The sequence below is a fragment of the Stigmatopora argus genome, chromosome 8 (assembly GCF_051989625.1).
Source record: "Stigmatopora argus isolate UIUO_Sarg chromosome 8, RoL_Sarg_1.0, whole genome shotgun sequence".
NCBI lineage: Eukaryota > Metazoa > Chordata > Actinopteri > Syngnathiformes > Syngnathidae > Stigmatopora > Stigmatopora argus.
Window position 1 is genome coordinate 5,496,119 of NC_135394.1, and position 22,856 is coordinate 5,518,974.

General features: G+C 38.2%; 3 protein-coding genes across 3 annotated transcripts; 2 read left to right on the forward strand and 1 right to left on the reverse strand.

Annotated features, from left to right (window-relative positions):
* Window positions 1-1,727: 1,727 nt before the first annotated feature.
* Window positions 1,728-10,418, reverse strand: tmem38a (transmembrane protein 38A). Its single transcript, XM_077608027.1, has 7 exons — window positions 10,140-10,418; window positions 9,799-10,041; window positions 5,260-5,416; window positions 3,779-3,963; window positions 3,606-3,693; window positions 2,456-2,573; window positions 1,728-2,340 (listed from the first exon to the last, which is right to left on the reverse strand). The coding sequence occupies exons 2-7, from the start codon at window positions 9,920-9,922 to the stop codon at window positions 2,137-2,139; spliced, it is 876 nt and encodes a 291-aa protein (XP_077464153.1). The 5' UTR covers window positions 9,923-10,041; window positions 10,140-10,418; the 3' UTR covers window positions 1,728-2,136.
* A 948-nt stretch (window positions 10,419-11,366) lies between these two features.
* smim7 (small integral membrane protein 7) lies at window positions 11,367-12,668 on the forward strand. The gene is made up of 5 exons (XM_077607439.1): window positions 11,367-11,449; window positions 11,652-11,693; window positions 11,786-11,838; window positions 11,914-12,004; window positions 12,085-12,668. The coding sequence occupies exons 1-5, from the start codon at window positions 11,424-11,426 to the stop codon at window positions 12,098-12,100; spliced, it is 228 nt and encodes a 75-aa protein (XP_077463565.1). The 5' UTR covers window positions 11,367-11,423; the 3' UTR covers window positions 12,101-12,668.
* Window positions 12,669-14,374: 1,706 nt separating this feature from the next.
* On the forward strand, window positions 14,375-22,798 carry slc35e1 (solute carrier family 35 member E1). The gene is made up of 6 exons (XM_077607703.1): window positions 14,375-15,225; window positions 16,824-16,894; window positions 18,621-18,758; window positions 19,078-19,203; window positions 19,280-19,525; window positions 20,480-22,798. The coding sequence occupies exons 1-6, from the start codon at window positions 14,898-14,900 to the stop codon at window positions 20,699-20,701; spliced, it is 1,131 nt and encodes a 376-aa protein (XP_077463829.1). The 5' UTR covers window positions 14,375-14,897; the 3' UTR covers window positions 20,702-22,798.
* The last annotated feature ends 58 nt before the right edge of the window (window positions 22,799-22,856 follow it).

Below are 22,856 nucleotides of genomic sequence, written 5' to 3' on the forward strand. Positions count from 1 at the left end.
CATCACACAGAATTCTAAAAATCCTGACAGCAGTGTGTCATCATTGCCAATTTAAAAGCCAGCTACACATTGTATAGATAATATAACTGACCTGAAAAATAATGATGGAAACATGTGTTTGTGTGTGAGTAGTTTTTTTTTGTCTAATGGGCTGAGCAGATGGAAACTAACATTCTTTTGCTACTGATCACCTTGATGATCTCTCAGTGTCACTGGGTGTTTAGAAAAACTAAATGTGACACTTGTGATTGAAAATTGTCCAAATCATCAGTCAGCCATGAGTGTAAAAATTGCCAGATGGAATGTTAAGTTAAAAGAGATGGCGTGTGAAAGTTCAACCACCTGCAAAGTTCATCAGCCTTGTTTCTGAGAGGGTTTGTCACTAGGGGGCTTCTGTGTTCCTTGGTGTGGACCTTGGGTTTACTGTGGATTTTTCCTGTCATCATGAAAACACACACAGGCGACACATTGTTGTGTCTTAATTAATTATAATACCAACCGTATGTATACATGTACATCTATCTGTATGTATGTATATGTATGTGTATATATATATATATATATATATATATATATATATATATATATATATATATATATATATATATATATATATATATATATATATATATATATATATATTTCAGAAACACACTTATTTATTTACTTATATATTTATTTGTTTTAGTTTTTATTTTTGTATTTATTTATTACCTATTTATTTATGTCTAAAATGTCTTTTCCTGTGTCTGTATTCTCACTCTCTTGCTACTGTGACGATGAAATGTCCCAAATACAGGATGAACAAAGTTATCTAATCTAATCTAATTTTAAACAATGAACACAATTATGAACACTGTTGACCCGTTTTTGTTGTTGTTTTTTTAACCTGTCGTGTTAAGATGCTTAATATGGAGAATGGGATTCTGGGATTGTCTTTATAGGGGGAAAAGTTTGAATAGACAGTTTAGTGTACTCCCATTGTGATTGTTTCTATTTGCTTATTTTGGTGTTTATTTGAAGAAAGTATAGGCACAGAGAGAATCGAAAAGAAACAAAAGACAAACACAAAAAAATGGGGGAGATGCCACCGAGTAACCGAGGCATAAGAGTAGGGAAGGTAGGTCGGACAGGAGCGTGTTGGGGCAGGCCGATAATGTCAAATGAGGAATCCAGTATTAAGACAAATCATCTGTGAGTATTAATGAATCAACCTCCTCCTTTTTGATATCTGATTTGCTAATCCTGACACCAACAGTTATGGTTGTCTGAATATATCTGATTGCACCTCGTGCACACACTCTCGTGTTAGTCATATAGAAAATGAAACTGCTGGCATTAGATTAGATTAGATTAGAATTTTATTTCATCCCGTATTTGGGAAATTTCCTTGGTTGCAGTAGCAAGACAGACACACAAGACATTGTAGACCTAGGTAAAAAACTGGAGCCACACACAGGAAGTCCACAAGGTGGGGACTTTCTGAACACTGAGACTGAGGTTAAATATGTAGAATAACTCTTTCAAGATGGTCTGGAGGTTTTAAAGGTTTAATTATTTTTTTTAATTGTAAAATTTTAATTTTAAAACACAATTTTTTCGCCAGTCTGAGTAAATTGAACATCATCAAGGAAGTCCTCCAGAGGCACATGACCTTTAACTACATGAATGCTAATTGTGATCAAATGCTCAATGTCATCCACAACATGAAGAAAATACAAGACAAACATTTTTTTCTGTATATTTATTCAAATATTTTGATTTGTCCTACACGTCAAGATAAAAAGTTCTTTCTTTTCACATTATACGTACGTTATTCACCTTTTTCTGATTGAAATGGACTTTTTCTTTCTGTTCAGAAACCGGTTAAATGGACCGATAGAGAACCGCTCGTGAGGACGTCCGACCTGAATGTGGACGACTCCATCAATTAAGCTTGGATGATAATCTTATAAATAACTTTCAAAATGAATAGGGGAGATTTAGAAGTGGACGGTTGTATTTACAGAGTCCTTGTGAGATGTAATGTAAAATTTGAGCACCTTTTAGCTCAAACAGATAGCGTCTCAATCGTTGAAAGCGCCTTCGCTTCAAGAAAAGAGAGTGGCCGTGGAGTGAAGATCTTCTTGTGGCGGTCTACTCGGCTTTCTTAGCTTTCCTTTTCCGAGCCCCCTCGCTCAGGTCCTCTTTGGTTTTCAGCGACGAGGTTGCCGGGGCAGCCGGAGGGTGATGATGGTCTTCTTCAGGACCACCCAGAGGGGAGCGGAAGAGCAGATGACAAATCCAGGACTCGATGAGGGCGAACGGCGAGCCGTGGGAGTGGCGAGCAGTCATCCACACCTTAAGGAAAGCGGAAAATACAGTGACTGGTTGACAATTAATTGCTGTATCAGGGAATCATACTGTAATTAAGTTTGAATGATTGGCTTTGATGTGTTCTGTTTAGGGCGCAAACCTTGCTGGTGGCCATGAAGAGGGTGAAGGTGATGATGAGAATGCTCCTGGATACTGGAAGCCAGTGAGCCTCCTGCATGGTGAAGAGGATGGCTCCATATAGGCTAGCTTTGGTGGGGCTACAAAGGAAAAAGAAGAAAAAATATGATGATTATATTAGTATACTTTATCCACATGACAATGAATGTTTCATTTTAACTGTAAGAACTGTGGTGGAAAAAACAATTTCATATTTTACCAATAATAAACATGTTTCCCAATACCTGCAATTTCCAATTCATATTAGTAATTCATTCATAAATTATAATGTGACTTGCTAGTACATACTCAACAGATGAAACTTGCTGGATAGAACAAAATGAGATGGTTAGACGTTACATAAATCCTGGCAATTCAATTTTTTAAGCATTTAAACAGAGTCTTGTACAATATATTGCAATCTTTTAGCATTTTCCACATGAAATCAAGTTGAATTTTATTTTTTATTTTTGTTTTCCTCTTATTAAATTGGTTGATGATTTTTTATATATATAAATACGCACACACATGCAGTACGTATAATTCAAGTAAAACAAAATATTGCCTTGTTTCCCATGTTATTCCAAGCTCTAAGTAGACAGACAAATGAGCTAAATTTAATTTAATTTGATGTATATATATATACATATATATATATATGTGTATATATATATATATATATATATATATATATATATATATATATATATATATATATAAATTTAAATATACATATTATTTTGTCTATGTCTACTTAAAGCTTGGAATAACATGGGAAACAAGGCAATAGACTCCTAGAACTAATATATATGCAAAATTTCACTGTAAAAAACAAAAAAACAACTAACGGTATATTGTAATTGGAAAGAAATGCATTATTTAGTTATTTCTGAGTCTATTATGACTTTAAATGTCAATGATTATTTCCGTTAGTTTTTTTTCTACTGTTTTGTTACAGCTGTGTTTTCTAAAAACAGGCTTAACCGTGTATGAATGATCAGGTGTTAACATTTTAAACAGGCGGTCAGTGACAGCTCTCAACCTACCAAATGGTAACACACTGATTTTTTTTTTACTCCTACAGGATCCACCAATTGGAGACAGGTGGGAGTATCAGTGCAGAGGCAACTTACAATGACATTTTGAGGATCTCGTTACTCTCGGGCCTCCACACGCCACGCAGCAGCTGCTCAAAGTTAGAAATGAGAGCCACCCCGGACCCTGTGAGCAAAAACAGCATCCACATTTGCAATATGACTGCAACAATTCCCACCGGTGTGATCGTGTGTTTCGCTAAATATTTGACCTTTGACGTAACCGACGATGACCATGATGAAGAAGCCGTGGTGGTAGGCGTGGTGGGCGTGGTGGACGCCGGCGGCAATCTTGCGAGCACGGACGACTTCCTTTAATGCAACCAACACCAATTTGACAGGTAGGAAAGCCACACATTTGTAGAAGAGGTTCAGCGGGCAGTAGAAGATGAGGTACCTGTGTTAATATATGACAAAGGCAGGTGTTTCAAAATATATATTCCAAACCCCAGCTACAAAGGGTTATACTTAATTTATTGCACAATAAGGGATGAGCATCTTACAGTTCCTAAATGTGACTTCTTTCCCCATTTGACCCTTTTTAAAGTCTTTCTGTGTATTTTCTACACAAGATATCAACGGAATTAAATCTATCTATTCTAACAACCATTTTTTATCTGCTCCAGTGTACTCATCAAAAATAAAGTTCAATTCTATCTACTAATCTGATATATAAAAGATTCACATTTGATGTTTAAGAGCTGTTTCTTGTCAAATATTTAGAAAAAGAGACAACTGCGCTCCATGTAAATGACATTCCTGATGTGAAAAAAAAATTGAATTGGACTCGGTACTACGTTACCATTTCATTTTTTATTTTTTATTCATTCATCTTCCGTACCACGCATCTCCGTAAAGATTGCAGGGGTGCTGGAGGCTATCCTTGCTGACTTTGGGCAAAAGGCAGATGACACCCTAGACTGGTCGCCAGTCAGCCGTAGAGCACACAGAGAGTCACACAACCAATCGCACTCAGAATCATACCGCCACCGAGCAGGAATCGATCCCACGCTTTCCCATCCTGAAGTCGGGCGAGTGAACCACTACACCATCAGGTGGCTTACCATTTATTTATATTTTTTTAAATATAAGTACAGCATTAATGCTCAAATTGTGTGGTTTTATTTATCGACTAAAAGGTCTAACTTTGTTCCTGACCATTTTGGCCTATTAAGTGGACGATTGGTTAGCACGTCGGCCTCACAGTTCTGAGATCGAGGGTACGATCCTAGGTCCGGACCTTCCTGGGTTGAGTTTGTATGTTCTCCCCAGGCTTGCGTGGGTTTTCTCCGGGTGCTCCGGTTTCGTCCCACATCCCCAAAACACATACTTGCTAGGCTGGTTGAGCACTCCAAATTGCCCCTAGGTATGAGTGAGTGAGTGAATGGTTGTTTGTCTCCGTGTGCCCTGTGATTGGCTGGCCACCGATTCAGGTTCTTCCCTACTTGGTGCCCGAAGTCAGCTGGGATAGGCTCCAGCACCCCCTGCAACCCTTTTGGACTTATGATTGTTGCCTGGGATTGTCTTGAGCTCCCTGTACCTTGAAGAGCATAACATCAATTGGATAAGTGGAAACCTATACCTATACACTAGAAAAAAATGGGACTAAAAATAAATAAATAAATAAAAACACTGTATTTGATGTGGCTCGTGGTTAGGATTTAATTTTCGAGTGAAAAAAAATGTGTCTCACCAGACAGCAGAGGCTAGCAGGATGTGACTGTTGTGTTGGAAGTAGTCAATGGGGCTTGTTCCCAGCATGACGTCGGCCAGAATGTAGCTCCCAAAGCAATAGAGCATGGCACAGAGCCACGATGCCACGGGACTCCTGCGGGAAACTTCCACTGAGCCTGCACAACACGTGGAGAGAGAGGGTGTCATCAGAATCACAAAATAGGGATCACCGTTGTATCTGATCTTGAGAAATACAAATTAGAATCTTACTCCTTGTGAATAGGTATTGCCTCAATATTACATTTGGGTTGATATCCTGACCCTATATTAACAATAACTGTAAGTACTGTAATGAGATTACAAGGTCTTAATATGGGTTCCTGACAATTTATCCTCATCTCATTTTCTGAACCGCTTTATCCTCATTAGGGTCGCGGGGGGTGCTGGAGCCAATCCCAGCTGTCTCCAATATATTAATTACCCTTACCTCTCCTGTCTCCACTGTTCATGTCCTATGGGCAATTGACTTGAAGTCATTTTGGAATGCTGATTATTGCCAGGTAGCATATATTTTCCATGTTATATTTTCTTTTCCTTTTCCTTGAAATCCTCTTGTATCTAGCTGCATTTCCTCACAAGGGTCGCAGGGAGTGCTGGAGCCTATCCCAGCTAACTACATGCACCAGGCAGGGGGACACCCTTAATCGGTGGTATCGAGCCCTCAACCCCAGAACTGTGAGGCCGACACGCTAACCACTCGGTCCCCGGGTCGCCTTGTTTGGGACTTGATGCAGCAAGAAAATTAAAAGTTAAACATGACTTTATTAAACAAAAATAAAAAAAGTTTATCATTTAGAAGGTTTAAAATCATGTCTCAGTAGCGTTTTCAATTAAACACAGGGTGAAGCTGATTTAAAAATCATGGTAATCATTCTTTTTCCGTTCTGCTTATCCTCACGAGGGTCACGGTGCTGTTGGAGCCTATCCCAACTAACTACGGGCATTGGGTACAACCTGATTTGGTTGCGAGCCAATCACAGGGCACAAGGTGACAGATAAGCATTAAAGGACACACTCACACCTACAGACATATTATATATTATGAGTCCGAAATTATCACTTATTTGGGTCTTTTGCCGGGAAAACGCACCTTATGGAGAAGCACTACCAATTCCGTCATACGCAGTTTCTGGGTATGATGACAATTAGGCTTTTGTCAAGTCAATGATGATGACAAAGCCTATGTCCGATTATTATTAGAGCAAAGGTGTCAGACTCGGGTTGGTTCACGGGCCGCGTTAATGTCAACTCGATTTCATGTGGGCCAGACCATTTTAGATATAATATTTAGATTTTTTTAATAAATGGATTAAAAGAACTGGATTAAAAGCCCTGAATATTCAGTTTTTTATAGATCTAAAACAATGTTTATTTTAGCTTTTTTTTTAAATATATTTTTAGATTTTACAAAATGATTTTTGAACTAAAAACACAGAAAAAAATGATTAAAAAATTACAATTATTGATTTAAAAGGGGGGAAATCAGGAAATTTAATATACATCTATACTCTTCATTTTAATTTGATCCTAAAACAAAGTCGGCACTCATGATTTACTTTCCCGGGCCACACAAAATGATGCGGTGGGCCAGATTTGGCCCCCGGGCCGCCACTTTGACACAAGTGTATTAGAGGATTCATGGTCAGCCAACCATGCATCTTTTGGGGATTTGGGAGTAAACCAGAGTACCCAGAGAATACCCATGGAGGCATGGGGAGAACATGCAAATTCCAAACAGAAAGCCCCAACCCTGGGCTTGAACCCTTAACTGTGAGGTGGACTGATAACATTCATCTCTGATGCTACTGCAAATCATTGAATGTAGTATTTTTAAATTTATGTTTAACACAACATCCCAACTTAATTGGAATTTGGGTTGTAAGCATAGTGAAGTTAGATTTGCTCAATTGGATTGAAGTATTTATTGAATATTATTCAATTTTTATTTATGTGTATGAATTGGACCTGAGATCAATTTTCCTGACATTCATTCATTTTCTTAACCACTTATTATTAAGGGTCGAGGGGGGTGCTGGAGCCTATCCCAGCTAACTACGGGCACCAGGCGGGGGACACTAGCCAATCACAGGGCACAATGAGATAACCATTCACGCTCACACTCATACCTAGGGGCAATTTAGAGTCATTTTCCTTCCACAGTTAGTTAATTAATTAGATTAAATTATTGAAACACCCACACAAAGACAATAAAAATGACCACAGGGTGATACGAGCATTCTCTTTTTGCTCATTTTGGTATGTGGTATTTCTGTTACTTTCTGTGCCCTTAAATAAGATACTTATTTTGCAAGTTGCTATCAGTGTAAACCACGTGTGTCTATGTACCGCATCTGCGTCCACACCCAGACCACCATCAAGTGCATGCTCTTGATAGGAAGCTTTTATCATGCCCTATGAGTTGACTATTTACCATTTTATTTAGTGCAATAAGCTTTTAACGAGAGCAGTGGTGAGAAAATGAATACATCGTATGTATTAATTTATTGATGTTAATTCGAATTACTAGTTGTGAAGTACATACAAATACAGCAATCAATTTCCATATGCTAAAGTATTTACTTACAGTATTTTTTTAAATGTCAGTGTGATTTCAGCCCACTATGCTGTAACAGTAATTGCACATAGTCAACACACACACATAGTTAATGAAGCAGTGAGCAGAATGTATAACTGTTTCTCACAAATCCTCAACAACAGGTGTGTGAGGGTGTTGTGGTGCTCACTTTTAAAGCAATTCGATGCGAAGAAATGTCACCCCAAGAATAGATTCTTCTTCACTCTTTCCTCCCCCACCTTACATCTGTTGGCTGTGTCCTAAATCCTTGACCCACCCCAACACTTGTATCTCCTATCCTTATACCATAGTTGACCCTCTTGATTTCTTACAATGTGTTGTACAAGGAAGTCATGAAAAATGAAATCATGCAATTAAATGGCAGCATGAGTCATTTGACTGCCAAATTTTATTTCTGAACAATACACGGCACAAACTTAAGGGTTTTATTCACATTTGAGCGCAGGATAGACATATGTTCTTTTACTTAATTAAAAAGGTAAATCTAATTAAGTAGTGTATTTTCAGATAATAAAATATTCAACTTTTAGCACAACTACTAAAAAAAAGTATTCCTTTCATAGTTTACAGTGCCCTGTGTTCAAATCCAAATCATTTCTGTTTGTGTGGAGTTTGCATGTTCTCCCTGGGCCTGCATGGGTTTTCTCCGGGTACTCCGGTTTCCTCCCACATTCTAAAAACATGCATGGTAGGCTGATTGGACACTCTAAATTGCCCCTAGGTATGAGTGTGAGCGTGAATGGTTGTTTGTCTCCTTGTGCCCTGCGATTGGCTGGCCACCAATTCAGGGTGTCCCCCGCCTCTGGCCCGGAGACAGCTGGGATTGGATCCAGCACCCCCCGCGACCCTAATGAGGATAAAGTGGTTTAGAAAATGAGATGAGATGAGTTTACATTGCTCAGTATTACAGTAATGGCTTAAATGAAGAAGAAAAAAACGCAAAAAGATCTCTGTTTCTTGAAAATTGTTGCAGCAAGGCAGACTTTAACCCCCAACCCATACCTGAAGTTTTACAGTAGTGCTTCCAGAATTGTGCTATCATGTTAAATTTCATAATACATTTAAGATTACAAGTTTACTAGCTGCCTTTGAAAATGATCCTACAAGTGGACGATGCATCTATTTTACTACAAACTAATATAAATTCACATCAGAGTGATGAAAAAAAAATCCACATATGGCTCCGGAGCCACATTTGATTGTCTGTTTATAATTGTCAATGACACTCAAAGAGTTCAATTTGAATGTTGTGTGTTGTATGAATAACATAGTGTGTCAAAAAATGATTTTATATCAATGTAGTGTTCCTACAAACTAAGGAGCAACATTTCCTTCAGTACAAAGCAGAATAAATTGTTGCATGTTTATTTAACATTCAGTCCACATCGCACACAGTTTGTCCTGAAACCTACAAGAGTAAGGGGGGCTTCGCAGGCCCACTAAGATCTATTTCAGACCTTTCTATTTTTACCCAAGTTTCTGGCATGCGTGGTTCTTTGCTCACATTTCACCCACCTAAGGCTCTGTCACTCAAGGGTCTTAAAACATGGACAATGTCAATTCCCTAAGTGCTTTAATTCACCGGAGTAATTTTCTCCGTGTACGTGAATGGGGTCAAACTTTGTCTCAGACTGAAGCAAGCCGAGCTTTCACAACACAGCTGCACACTTTATGTAACAGGTCAAACTGTTTATGGAAAAGGAGCCCTTGCCGTGTAAAATCAGCAGAAAGTCCTTGTAGGGATATTTGAAAATATACAGTGCTTGTCAAGTATTTTAACTACGCACTTTGACTTTAGGATGGCAAAATCTAGGCCTGAATGGAAATGTATTGCATTTAATTGATCTATTTACAAAACTAAATAAGTCACACACAAAAAAACTGTTAAAATTCAATTCTCACCTGGCTCATACTTGAGGTAGAGGATGGACACGATGTAATAAGCCACATCAAAGATTGGAAACATTCCCATTTTGGAGAAGGCTTGAGCTAAATCTCCCAAATTGAGGGCATCCAGCACATCCATGTTGCCCGTTTTATTATGCCACTGATTCCTCACTCGTATTAATGGCCAACTGCACAATCCGGATCGGAAGACCCCTTTCCCGCACCCCGGTCCAGGGATTCTCCACACAGCCCCCCAGCCTCGACAGAGAAAGACTGAGTCACTCAAGCCTTCCTATTAATACCATTCATCCCCCCATGATCATCATCATCTTCATCATCATCATCACTATGCTCACCATCTTCATCCTCATCATGGCATGTGCTGAGGGGCAGGCGCTCCAATTTTTAGGTCTGCACAACAGCTGCTGACGTCTTCACCACCCACCGGCGCTTTCATGGGGGGTGTGGGGGTCTTAGTCCTGCAGAAAAAAAACATGCATCGAAACAAACTGAGATAATTTATCATTTTACTTATTGGAGTGGATTAAATATGACGTTCTTAGCACATGTAATGGTATAATCGGATATTCATGCGCCCCCCGCGATTAACCGAGACGCTAAATATTAGAAATATAAACAAACAAAATGACTCGCCAGAAACTGACACTAGGTGGCACTGATGCACCAAATGAATAAACAATTGAAACCCATCCATGGAGCTATGCATCAATGTTGAAATTGGACTATACCGTATTGTACGCAGTAGAATATGAAGTTTGATATGATAAGTATGTAACATGTAATTGTATGAAAAACACATTTAATTTTTATACATGAAGCTGGAATCAATAGTGTCACTACGGGTTAGAAATTATTAACACAATGTAATCTATAGTAATTATTGTTGCATTATATACATTGTACTAATTATAAATACATTTATAAATAAATACAATATTCATATAAACTGAATTATTTAAATTGTGAGCATAAGCGGTATGGAAAATGAATGAATGAATAAAAACAGAAATGCACTTTGTCATGTCAAGGACGTATGACCCATGATGTTTTTAATATAGTCAGGAAAAATGCACAGTGAGACACAAAAAACGTGTACACCCCGCATCAATTGAAATACTGTCCAGATACAAGATGACAATACAGATGTGGGGGGAAAAAGTTTCCTTGATTCAAACCAAACTGTCAAGGGAGCATTGAATTGTTTAATGAACGGGAAAACACTTACCGTTTTATCAAGTCAATGTTAAATTTGTCACCTGAATTTATGGTGTCACATAAAACGTTTTGTGTAACAGGTTTTAGCTCAATATTTGTTGTTCTAAGCCTGGGGCATGTTTCTCTGGGTGTCATGTTCCAAAAGACATTTCATTAAAATAAATAAATAAAAGTTGTCGTATGTCTTTGCCCTGTTTTTTTTCTGAAAATAAAATACAAACAAAAATATAAATAAATCCCAGTTTGAGTTGCAGATTTTAGTGTCCTATTTTGGTCCATCGCATTTGTCTTGCAAACAAAAATCAGGGTTTAAATCTTGCACTGTTTTCGAGAATACTGAACTTCTATTGGCCGCATTTTATGATGACGATTACGGAAGTTCGCCAATATCTAATGTTGACACGATGATCGGAGACCTGTTATTATTTGGGTAATGCGATTTATTCACTCAGACAAACGCGCGTTTAACACGTTTAAATGGTATAACTATGTCTAATATTCGTTTTTTTAATACGTATAACGAAATCTATCTGTGTGGCATGCTAGTTAGGGCCGTGCCTGCCACCTCACCAACCGCATAGCTGATGCGTAGACAAGGCAGTGATAATAATAAAATATCTTTATATTTACAGGACTTTGTTGATCAATGCAGGAGCTGTGCTTAATTTTAAACTGTGGGTACAATTATTTTTAATTGAATCAAGTTGTATAAATCTAGTGTTCTAGCTATACAATAACATGGGCGTTGTTTTGAATTGTGTTACAGCAAAAGGAAAGAATCACACGGTTTCGGGGATGATTCAGGAAGCCCAACAACTGGTGTGTAATAATGTGTAAAACAAAATTAGTGTATGCATTGTTTGTTTGTTTGTTTAACCTATGAATCTCATTTAGGTGACAACATTCGCGATTTCCTTCTCAGCCTGCGATACTTTCGCATCTTCATTGCGTTGTGGAACATCTTTATCATGTTCTGCATGATTCTGTGAGTTTTTACCAAAAAAATCCTGTGAAAATCGATTGCTATTGTGCTAGTATTCTTAAAATTGTCTTAATTTTTTGCAGTTTGTTTGGGTCATGAACACCAGTGGCTGTAGCTGGACTACCACCATGTGATGGATATTTCAAGATGGATGGTCAAAATCACCTAATTCAGATTTATTTTTTAAATTTTAACTTAAATCTGAAATATTTCTGTGTTTTCCCATACCCCATTCAACTGTAAAACGTCAGGAAATTTATAGATAGCTGTATTTATTTCATCCTACACAAATAGAGGGATTTACATTTTAATCCTTTTGTTATTGGTTAGTATTGTGTCTCATGTTAGACTCGACTCATCATTGCATGTAAATTAATGGGCTTGTTTCTGTTTACATTTTCTCTGTCTTGCCCTACTGAATTACATCAAAATTTGGGATAACCACTTCATAGTGATATACATTAATATTCAAGTTTTCCAGACATACTAAAAAAATAAATTCTCATTTCTACATGATCTACATTTAAAAATGGACGCTATATTGAAGCATAATACTTCTTCAATTGTCATCTCATTTGCATATTGATGCTTTGTTTAGCCTCAAATAGTAAAATTGTTAACTTCTACTTTGTAAATGTTTCCAAATAAAAATGGATTATTCAAGTAACATTTTGACTGACAATGAATGATCACAGTGTCATAGACATTTATCACAGTCAATGGCAACCAGTGTTAACTAATTCACTGCCACTACCCACATCCAATCACATGGACTTCTGTCTCTCTGCAGTTTGTAGGCTTTTTTATTGAGCAGAAACCTCACGCCTTTCATTTACAGTTGAACAGTCTGTGCCACATCACGAGTTGATTCAATCAGTTGACCAGTTAATCGCTGATAAGGAATTCTGTCTCATAATCTGTTTCCTTGAGTGTTTGTTTCCATCTTTTGTTCGTAATCCGTTAACTCACGATGCAAGCATTGGGTGTTCACACTTGACTTGTATACAAATGATTATTCAAGTAGGATATACAAGAGTTATACATGATATTAAAACAAAGTATATTATATCAAAGACAATTATTCTCACAGGTTTTAACAATTAATCGATGTGGATCATTATATAGATTTGTTAGGCGCAATTGACTCCAAGTCCAAAATGCAAAATGATTATAATTTCACTGTGTGCACTAAATTCAAGATTCTGTCGATATCGCTGTATGACGCTGATAGCTTGACTGTCTGGGGACATTGCTGAGGCGCTATATTTATATAGTGAAACGGGAATGCGTGTGTGCATATGCTTAAAGCATGACAATATTAGCAGTCACCGATGACGTTTTCATCTGCTACCATTGAACTGTGAGGCCGACGCGCTAACCACTGGCCCCACCGGGCCGCCCTACTTGAAAAAATCACATACAAAAGTTGTTGTACGGTGTACACAATTTGAAATGATTAAAAAAACGGATAAACTACAGGAAAACGTAAAAATCGGCAGGTATATTATACAATCATTAAATATTTACCGCCACCTCCAAAAGTTTCCGTCCCCCTCTCGCCCCCCTGTAAATCGCATTCTAGATCCGCCCCTGCACGCTCTCAATATACAAACATACAGTGGCGGGCGGTGCATTTTCTGGTAGCGCCTTCAACGTATCAATCCAACCCTCAAAAACTATTTTATGGCTATAAAACCTCTACTGCAGCTACAGCTGCAACAAATAAAAAATAATCAATAAATTAATGCACAAAAATGGGGTAAAATCCACTTCCTAGCAGCATTTCATGATTAAATACAAATACTGGAGCTTTTCAGACATTAAAACCAGGCCAGGGGGTGATTTTCCCGGGAAAAGACAGCGATGAACGTCAATGGCGTACGGGCAAACATTGCACGAAAATGGGGTAAAATCCAGCCGAAAACAGCATTTATTGATTAAATACAAATACTGGAGCTTTTTAGACATCAGAACCGGGCCCGGAGTATCATTTCCCCGGTAAAAAGACAGCGATGAATGTTGATACGTCCATACGTGAAATGACAAAAAAATGCACTAAAATACTAAAATTAAGTAAAATCCACTTCCTAGCATCATTTATTGATTGAATACAAATACTGGAGCTTTTGAGACATTACAACCAGGCAAGGGGGGTGATTCTTAATAATGTCCTTTTTTTTTAAAGTCCGTCTGGAAAATAGCTTTGTGAGAGAAATCTGCAACAGAATTCATTTGTTTTTGCCACTGTCGGCTATGTGGGTGGAGTTTGCGATCTCTGGCTGCTTTGGCCCGCCTACTAGCCAATCATAGTTTGTGAAAGCAATGACATGTCCCAGCCAGCAAAATGCTAACGCCTATGAAAAATCATTGTGGGGTTGCCAACTCGAAATCTGATTGGTTAAAAGCAACAGTCTTGTTTAATGCAGCAGACCCCGCAAGAACTGATTGTGAAGGCTTTGAGGCAGATCTGATCTGGCAACAAATAATGGCTGAAATGTGATTGGTTAAATGCTTCAATATGAAAACACACATCTGGAAGCAGTGCAACCAGGGGGAAAAGCAATGAAAGGAAGCTAACAGACCATTTGGAATAATAAGTATTGATGGACAAAATATAATATGATTCAGATATTTCTTAGGCCAGCAGAGAAGGCCTTGAAGGCCCTGACGGCCCGCCACTGCAAACATATATACATTTTGTTTTGTTTTTGACTTTTTAAGGCGCGTTTTAAACTGGCGTGTGTCTGTCCTCTTCTCGTGGTGACAACCTGCAGCGTGGCCCTCGTTGGCCAATAGAGGCAAGCTTTGATTTCGACGTGTTCTCCTCTTCGGCGGCGCAGCAAGGAAGAGAAGCTCGACGCCGGTGACGCGTCACTTGACTCCGCTGCTGTGAAAGATGGCCGCGGTGGAGCGGGCTCAGGTCAGGGAAGGCTTCCGGATAGTTGTCCTTTGCGTGTGCTGGTTCACTGTCAGCTCGGGGGGCAACGTCATCAACAAAATCATCCTCAACGGATTCCCCTACCCGGTCACGGTGTCTCTTTTTCACATTTGCTCCATTGTCGTCTTCCTCCCACCGCTGTTGCGGGCATGGGGAGTCCCCAAAACAGAAGTGCCAAAGAGGCTCTACTGGTGGAGTATTCTCCCTTTGGCTTTCGGTAAATACTTTGCATCGGTCTCGGCTCACTTCAGCATATGGAAAGTCCCCGTCTCTTACGCGCACACCGGTAAGTTATCCATTTAAAGTCATATTCTTGGGGATAGCATCACCTGACATTTAACGTTAGCTTGGCTAAAGCTGGGCTGTCTTTCTTTAATTTAAGTGTGCCTTTATTTTTCAAACTTTACTTCCCTGATTGTGTCCAACACGTGTGGCAGCTTATAACAATGCTGGATTTTGCACATAGTGTCTTAAATATCATATATGTTGCTGTCTCGAAGCATAAGTGCTAGCCAGCTAGCCAACGTAATTGTGCCGAAGCATTGATTGATCTAACTTTGGAGCAGTGGTTGTATTAACATCCAAAGTTATGTTACAATTTAATGTCAATCATATGTTGTCACATTTTCCCCCCATGACTTCAACACAGTACTACAGTCAGGACAAAGGTGGATGATAGTGACAAAATGATGTTTCTTCATTCATTTCAACATAGTTCCTTCGCACCTATTGCCAAAAGATGGTGGAAAACACCAACTTTTTCTCAATAATGACTTAATCATGTACATCCTAGGAAAAAGAATGTCATTTCTCATCTCATTTTCGGAACCCCTCTATCCTCATTAGGGTCGTGGGGGGTGCTGGAGCCAATCCCAGCTGACTCCGGGCCAGAGGCGGGGGACACCCTGAATCGGTGGTCAGCCGATCGCAGGGCACAAGGAGACGGACAACCATGCACACTCACATCCATACCTAGGGGCAATTTTAGAGTGTCCAATCAGCCTACCATGCATGTTTTTGGAATATGGGAGGAAACCAGAGTACCCGGAGGAAACCCACGCAGGCCCGGGGAGAACATGCAAACTCCACACAGATGCACGTGGCCTGGATTTGAACCGAGGACCCCAGAGCCGCCCGAATGTCGTTTCATTTGTATATATTTTAATGTGTATATGGAGCAAAAATATATAAATTAAAGCCGCTGTTTACATGGAGACTGGGTGTCCTAAATAGCCCCCTTTATATGACGTCATCATAATGGCTGAGCTTCTAAGCAATATTTTTTTCATTATTTGAAATCTCAGAAATTTGCCAGTTTATAGCCATAAATACTTAACACAAAAGATTTACATTAGGTATTGTTTCTCCCCTTAAAATACCCATCATGGCCTCTACAATAATTTCTTCCTGCTAGCAACACGTGTTATGATGTCAAATGTACCCAAGAGCAATTAGACTTGCGCCAATCTCTGAGGCAAATACATCCATCCATCTGATGACGGTAATGAGTTTTCTAAAGAAATTGACAACATGAATAGTCCTCAAGCTGCTATCCAGATGTGTACCAGAAAGTATTCCATTATACTTATCCCAGAGGTAATGACATTGAATACTACACAGAGGTTTTTCATTTAGAAGTGTTTTATTATTTTCTGTGGCTGCACTTTGCAGTGTTTTAGAACCAAATTGTTGCGCACAGTTCCTCTTTATTCCTTGCATGTGTTCTTGAATTTATAGTGTTCCCAGTTGTATCGCGCCGTGCATTCCGATGAGGACTTTAACAGCGGAAAGAATTAAAATTTAGGTTACCGTTGTATTAGATTTGAGCGTGTGTCATTTCCCAACCTCATTGTCTACAACTTATTTTTTTAACCTCCTTTGCAGTCAAAGCCACAATGCCAATATGGGTGGTTCTCTTGTCGAGGATCATCATGAAGGAGAAGCAAACCACCAAGGTGAGTAACTTCGCTGCAACCAGGAAGGCTTTTCCTCTTTGGCCCTGCACTCCTTTTTGCTGTGGTGACATGGCACTGCAGCTCGTATTACATTACAGGCATGAGAGCTTATAAGGTTGGGGTTGGAGTTCATCTGAGAAGTTTTTATTTCCCCTTGTGACTGTTCTTAAAGTCAAATCTATGCTTTTTATTTTAATGGCTGACTAAACAAGCCGACCCGTAATCTTATGACTTATTAAACTTAAACCTGACTTCTTAACGGTTCAAGACCCTTTTGGAGTTGCTGATGAAAACTGAAAAATATTAATCAGCATAGTTTCAACAAGGAACTGCTTACGATCTGTCAATTTCCTTGTAATTGCTAAATGAAATGTGTTGGGTGCCGGAAAAAAGAACAACTTTTACTGATTAATCTCATTTTTTGTGTAATACTGTGTTTGTGTGTGCATGTGTGCACAAACCCTTTTTTTTTATTTAATGAAGGTATTCTTTTTAGATGAAATGTGCTATATATAATCACATTATTTCATGTGGCCATGGCATTGAGGTAATGTCAACTTCAGTTGGATTGATATACAAAAAATTGGAACGAAACATGCAATTAAAGTGTTGTTTTTTTTTACCTTGTTCAATAGCTGAAGTCTAAAATTCATGCTTTTCTAGCAAATTGCTATATAATCTTGGTATGATTTTATATATATAAATATATTTATCTAAAAAAGCCCATCTATCAATATACAATCAATAACATTAAAAGCTTATCTTTTACCTTTCCTACATACTATGACTATTCAAATGGAGAGTAATTTCGCCATATTGTGTGAATGAATGCAACCTTTTGAGTGTTGCGTGTTACATCCGTGTGTCATGTTTACTTTGCACTCAACTGTTCGCACAGACTGAAATGTAGTAGCTGAATATGACGCCTTAGTCCACAGGTCCTGTTTGACTTCAGCTAAAAGAAATGGAAATGAAATGAAATGCAGGAACATTTCGTGGAAAAATAGACGGATTAAATGTGATAGAAAAAAAAGTTTACTGGAGCCAGTTTCATCCACTTGAAAAAAATAAATGTGTGTGTGTGTGTATATATATATATGTATATTTATATATATATATATTTATATATGCATATATATATGTATATATCCATATATATATGTATATATGTATATATATAAATATATATACATATATGTGTATGTATATATATATAAATATATATACATACATATATACATATACATATATATACATATATACATATACATATACATATATATATATACATATATACATATATACATATATACATATATACATATATACATATATACATATATACATATATATATATATACATATACATACATACATACACACACACACAATCTCATTATATTTGTATAATGACAATAATAGCATTCAATTCAATTGACTCCCATTGTCGGTGATGGATGCACAATCAATTTTGACTCAAATTTCTCTAGGAAACATTTCAGTCACAATGGATTGAGTTAAGAGATAGATTTGTGTTGAAAATAAAGGTATTTTTTTATGCTGCCACATTGGAAAACACGTCTATCAGTCAGTCAAATCACATTAGTCAAAATGTTTTGACAACTTTATATTATAATTCCTACTTACTCAGTACTCTTCTACGTCAAATATGTCAACTATGTTTTGTTGCTTGTGTCGTCTAATTTTTGTGCCGTCCCCACGCAAGGTGTATGTATCTCTGATCCCCATCATTGGCGGAGTGCTGCTTGCCACTGCGACGGAGTTGTCCTTTGATGTTTCGGGCCTGATCAGCGCTCTGGCTGCCACACTATGCTTCTCACTGCAGAATATCTTCTCCAAAAAGGTACACGCATTGAAAGTGTAGACACGTGTGTTTATCAGTTCATGATGTAACAGTTGCCTACAGGGCGGACGTGTGTTTTTCCTCAAAAATTTCCACCAGACGACTTCATATAAGATGGGTCAAGTAACAACGCAGATACACGTTTTAAATTAAAACCAGACTTTTGAAGGATTTCCTTCTCCTCACATGCCGCAGTTTCTTCTTCAAGTTTAATTTGGAATGAGGTTGAATAAAATCATGGGAGGATCTGCGTGTAAACAAGTTTTATAGCATGTTCCCTGGCAGGAGGGTGTTTTATGAGGTCTTTATTGTTTTCTAGGTGCTGCGTGACACACACATCCACCACCTGCGTCTTCTGAACATTTTGGGCTTCAATGCTGTGATTTTCATGCTCCCCACCTGGGTGCTGATCGACCTTTCAGTCTTTTTGGTCAATGATGATCTGGTACGAATTTGATCGTTTTTTTGTTTATTTATTTATTTATGTATTTATTTATTTTTGTCTCGTGCTGTCCTCGCAGTGGGACATGTCGGGTTGGACCAGAACCGTTGTTCTACTGCTCATCAGCGGCTTCTGCAACTTCGCTCAGAACGTCATTGCCTTCAGCGTGCTCAATCTGGTCAGCCCGCTCAGCTACGCCGTGGCAAACGCGACCAAGAGGATCATGGTTATCAGCATCTCGCTGTTTATGCTGCGCAACCCGGTCTCGCTCACTAATGTGCTGGGCATGATGACGGCCATCGTCGGGGTCTTCCTCTACAATAAGGTGAGGATTTCCACGTCAGTAATGTCACGTTAATATGTTTCAAATCAAAGCAAAAGCAAAAGAAAAACATTCCAGTTACTGAGAATTCCTTTTCTGATCCCTGTGACCTTTGACTTGATTGTCCCAAAATGTAATCACATTTTCCGTTTCATATTACAAACATGCTGCAAATGTAATAACTATCCCTTTCTTCATTCTTGGGTTATCCTGAATATTAATTTGCAGACAGATATACAGTAACAGTACCATAGGTTTCACTTACTGGTAGAGGTAAACTAGCTAAAATAATTGTGTTATTTACTTTTCAATCATTTTTATACTGCAGGGCAAAAGAGACGTCTACCCTGGTGTTGATAATTTCAACATTGGCAGTGGGTGGACTTTGGGGTTATCCCCTCAGGGGTGACCACGACGAACCCATAGAATCGCCTATAACTTATAAAAACAATTGAGAAGGATTTACCCAAAAAAATGAAATACTTTTTTAAATATATTGAGCCTTTTGTTGCCTCTTGTTATTTTTGTTATTACTTTACTTTTTATTTTAAATACCTTTCAAGATAACATCTGTTATTTGTTTTGGATTTTTTCAAATAAAATCCCTACAGTGTGACATTAACCCCCCCCCCCCCCCCCCCCCCTTTTAATTGTGCATTTTTGGGCTAGTGCGCCTTATAGTCCGAAAAATGCGATCCATATATTTTCTCTTTTTCTAAATTAAGAAATGTCAATAAAACAGAATAAGAACCTATTAAAAAGAAGGATTAGGGCATTTTTTAAAGTCAAGAACATCCCTAAACACAGTTCACCAAGCATCCAAATAGTTGACAATTTACTTGATCCTGCACTTGTCCATTAATCAGCCCCCTAGTTTCCACACTGTAAGACACCACTTTTTTGAAGAACTCTTCAATTCAGTTCCAAATGTAAACATCCCAATCCTCTCTCCAACAGGCCAAGTATGATGCCAACCATGAGAAGAAACTGCTGCCAAGCAGCAAGCAAGACCTGATGTCCTTTGACAACCCGGCGTTCCAAAAGCATCAGGCCAACGGCTCGCAAGCTTCGCTGCAGCAGCAACACAGTTGGAACACCGTCCTGACTGACCACTTCCAGTACAGTCGTCAGGCCTACACGCCAAACTCCAGCGGCAACCAACACCAGTACGTGGTGTAAAAAAAAAACGGGCCGTCGTCTGCTCGGGCTCGCCCTCCTATAGACGTTAGCGTGCGCGTTCGACGCCATCCCAGCAGTACTTTGTCACACACCAGTGAGTGTTCCACACCGGAAGAGCGGGACAGCAATGACCTGACCTCTCCCATGCTCCTCCGCGTCCAAACCTTGCTGAGTTTTCCAGTCTCTTACTTCAGTTCAGAGTCTTTGAGCGACCGGGTACGGCGCAACACTCGGATGGGACATACGCGCACACAACATAGGATTGGACATTTTTATTTTCTAAGGGAGTCCTGTCATCTGCAACTGGGACCTCACACATAACATTTGTCATGTTACTTTTGGTAACAACAGAAACATCGTGAAAAGCCTTAATGTTTATTTTTTTCCTTCTGAACGATGTGGTTGAAATCCAACATTTTTTGAAACATTCACGTTTCAAAATGTTCAGAGCCCGTAAAATATTAACACGAAAAATGTTTCCCACTCAAACACAGAGGAAGAAAACATATCTACTGTTTATAATTTGATTAGTGCGAGACGAGTTCTAAACGTCCAAATGGTCCACTCGCTCTCCTCATAACACTCCAATGCGTATCATGATTCTCATACATGTTTGGAAAAAGAAAAGTTTTCTTAGTAAATTATCTACACCGCTTCGAATTACAAAGTTCATTGCTTCATCTTTCCAAGAAAAAAAAACTATTTCTGAAGGGAGATGAAATTATCAATACAAATCAATCCGACAAAGTGGGTTATTTTCATGCTTATCACTGATATTTATCTTTTATCAATGGTTCTCGGGCAAAGCCAGGCAAAGTATCAACCTGAATCACAGTTTGGCATATTTCTTTTTTTCCCCTTCATAAAAACGATTACTATTTTGCACACTATCAATAGAAGTGTTCTCATATGAAATGTCCTTTGATATCCATCTCTAATAGTCGCTGGCTACATGTGTAAAGGAATCAGAGGTTTGCTTTGTGCAATAATCAACTGAACTGCCAACTCAGATGGATGATCAAAAGATTATGCTCAATTTGAGTGTCAATAAAACCAGTCATCAATCATGTATTTATTAGAAATTGACGCTGAGCATTGTTTAGCAGCAATAGAAAAGGCGCTCCCAAGGTTTTCTACTGTATTTTCTAATTCTGTTAAAGTGAATTTACTTTTTGGTTTTTGTGTGCGTTTTTGCTCGTGTAGTCTTTATGGAATGGAACATTTTGTTTTATCGAGGAAGTCGAACTATGCTAAATAATGGTAGTGTATAAAAATGGTTCTTGTATCACAAAACCAAATATTATTGGCTGGAGTTACTGCTCTATTTCTTTGTGACGCTTAAAAATTTGCAATACCTTTTAAAATCAATTCTAGCTATGTTTTCATCTATCAGTTAAAGTATTGTTTTTGTATTTGTCTCATGAAATTCTCTCGCCGATCTGCTTTTCATTTGAACTGGAAAGTGACAAACTAAAAGGGAATTATAATGGAGGGAAAGAAATACTCGACATTAAGCTTGCATTGTTGTACATGTCAAAAGACATCATAGTCAAACCTTAAACATATTGTTTTAAATGATCAGTTTCAAAATGCATGTCAAAACTGGAAGAATGTTTTGCATTGCATCTTCTTGGATCACATTTTTGCAGGAATTGGGAGGAGTAAACTCAGCCAATCATAAGTTCAACTCTCAATGCAGATGGCTGATTTGAAATATTTAGTAATGTGTAAAATTCTAAATCATCTCTTGAAGTTTGTAAAGATCTATATTTGACCTCACTTAAATTTCTAATATTCTTTCCAAGTTTGAGTCAGGTTGACAATTTTCTGAACTAGGATATCGGCTTGTATTAAAAGAAGTTGCTCACTGGGATGTACAGAGAGGTGTTAATACGGGGATGGATTCTTTGTAAGACTTGTAGGATTATTTGATGGGTTTTTACTCAGCTAATGTTTTTAGATTTTTATTTATGGTTGTCATGGTACAAAAATGTTTTGGAGCGGTGCAGATTTCAATGGTTGAGTCTGCTTCTGATGAAAAGATGCTATTTTTAAATGTTTAAAAAGTAATAAAATAGAATACTAGACTGCACCAAATGTTGCATCTCCATTACTGTAAATTCATTTTGAGTTAGGAAAGCAGCAAATGATATCA

Excerpts from the sequence above, each read along its gene's own strand:
- tmem38a (XM_077608027.1), bottom strand. The coding sequence starts at position 9,922 with ATGGATGTGCTGGATGCCCTCAATTTGGGAGATTTAGCTCAAGCCTTC. Across the intron at positions 3,964-5,259 it reads CTGCTAGCCTCTGCTGTCTG|GTACCTCATCTTCTACTGCC; the intron begins GTGAGACACATT and ends ATATTAACACAG. Across the intron at positions 3,694-3,778 it reads CATCGTCGGTTACGTCAAAG|GGTCCGGGGTGGCTCTCATT; the intron begins GTCAAATATTTA and ends TTTTGCTCACAG.
- smim7 (XM_077607439.1), top strand. The coding sequence starts at position 11,424 with ATGATCGGAGACCTGTTATTATTTGG. Across the intron at positions 11,694-11,785 it reads GCTGTGCTTAATTTTAAACT|CAAAAGGAAAGAATCACACG; the intron begins GTGGGTACAATT and ends ATTGTGTTACAG. Across the intron at positions 11,839-11,913 it reads TTCAGGAAGCCCAACAACTG|GTGACAACATTCGCGATTTC; the intron begins GTGTGTAATAAT and ends AATCTCATTTAG.
- slc35e1 (XM_077607703.1), top strand. The coding sequence starts at position 14,898 with ATGGCCGCGGTGGAGCGGGCTCAGGTCAGGGAAGGCTTCCGGATAGTT. Across the intron at positions 19,204-19,279 it reads TTTTGGTCAATGATGATCTG|TGGGACATGTCGGGTTGGAC; the intron begins GTACGAATTTGA and ends CTGTCCTCGCAG. Across the intron at positions 19,526-20,479 it reads GGGTCTTCCTCTACAATAAG|GCCAAGTATGATGCCAACCA; the intron begins GTGAGGATTTCC and ends TCTCTCCAACAG.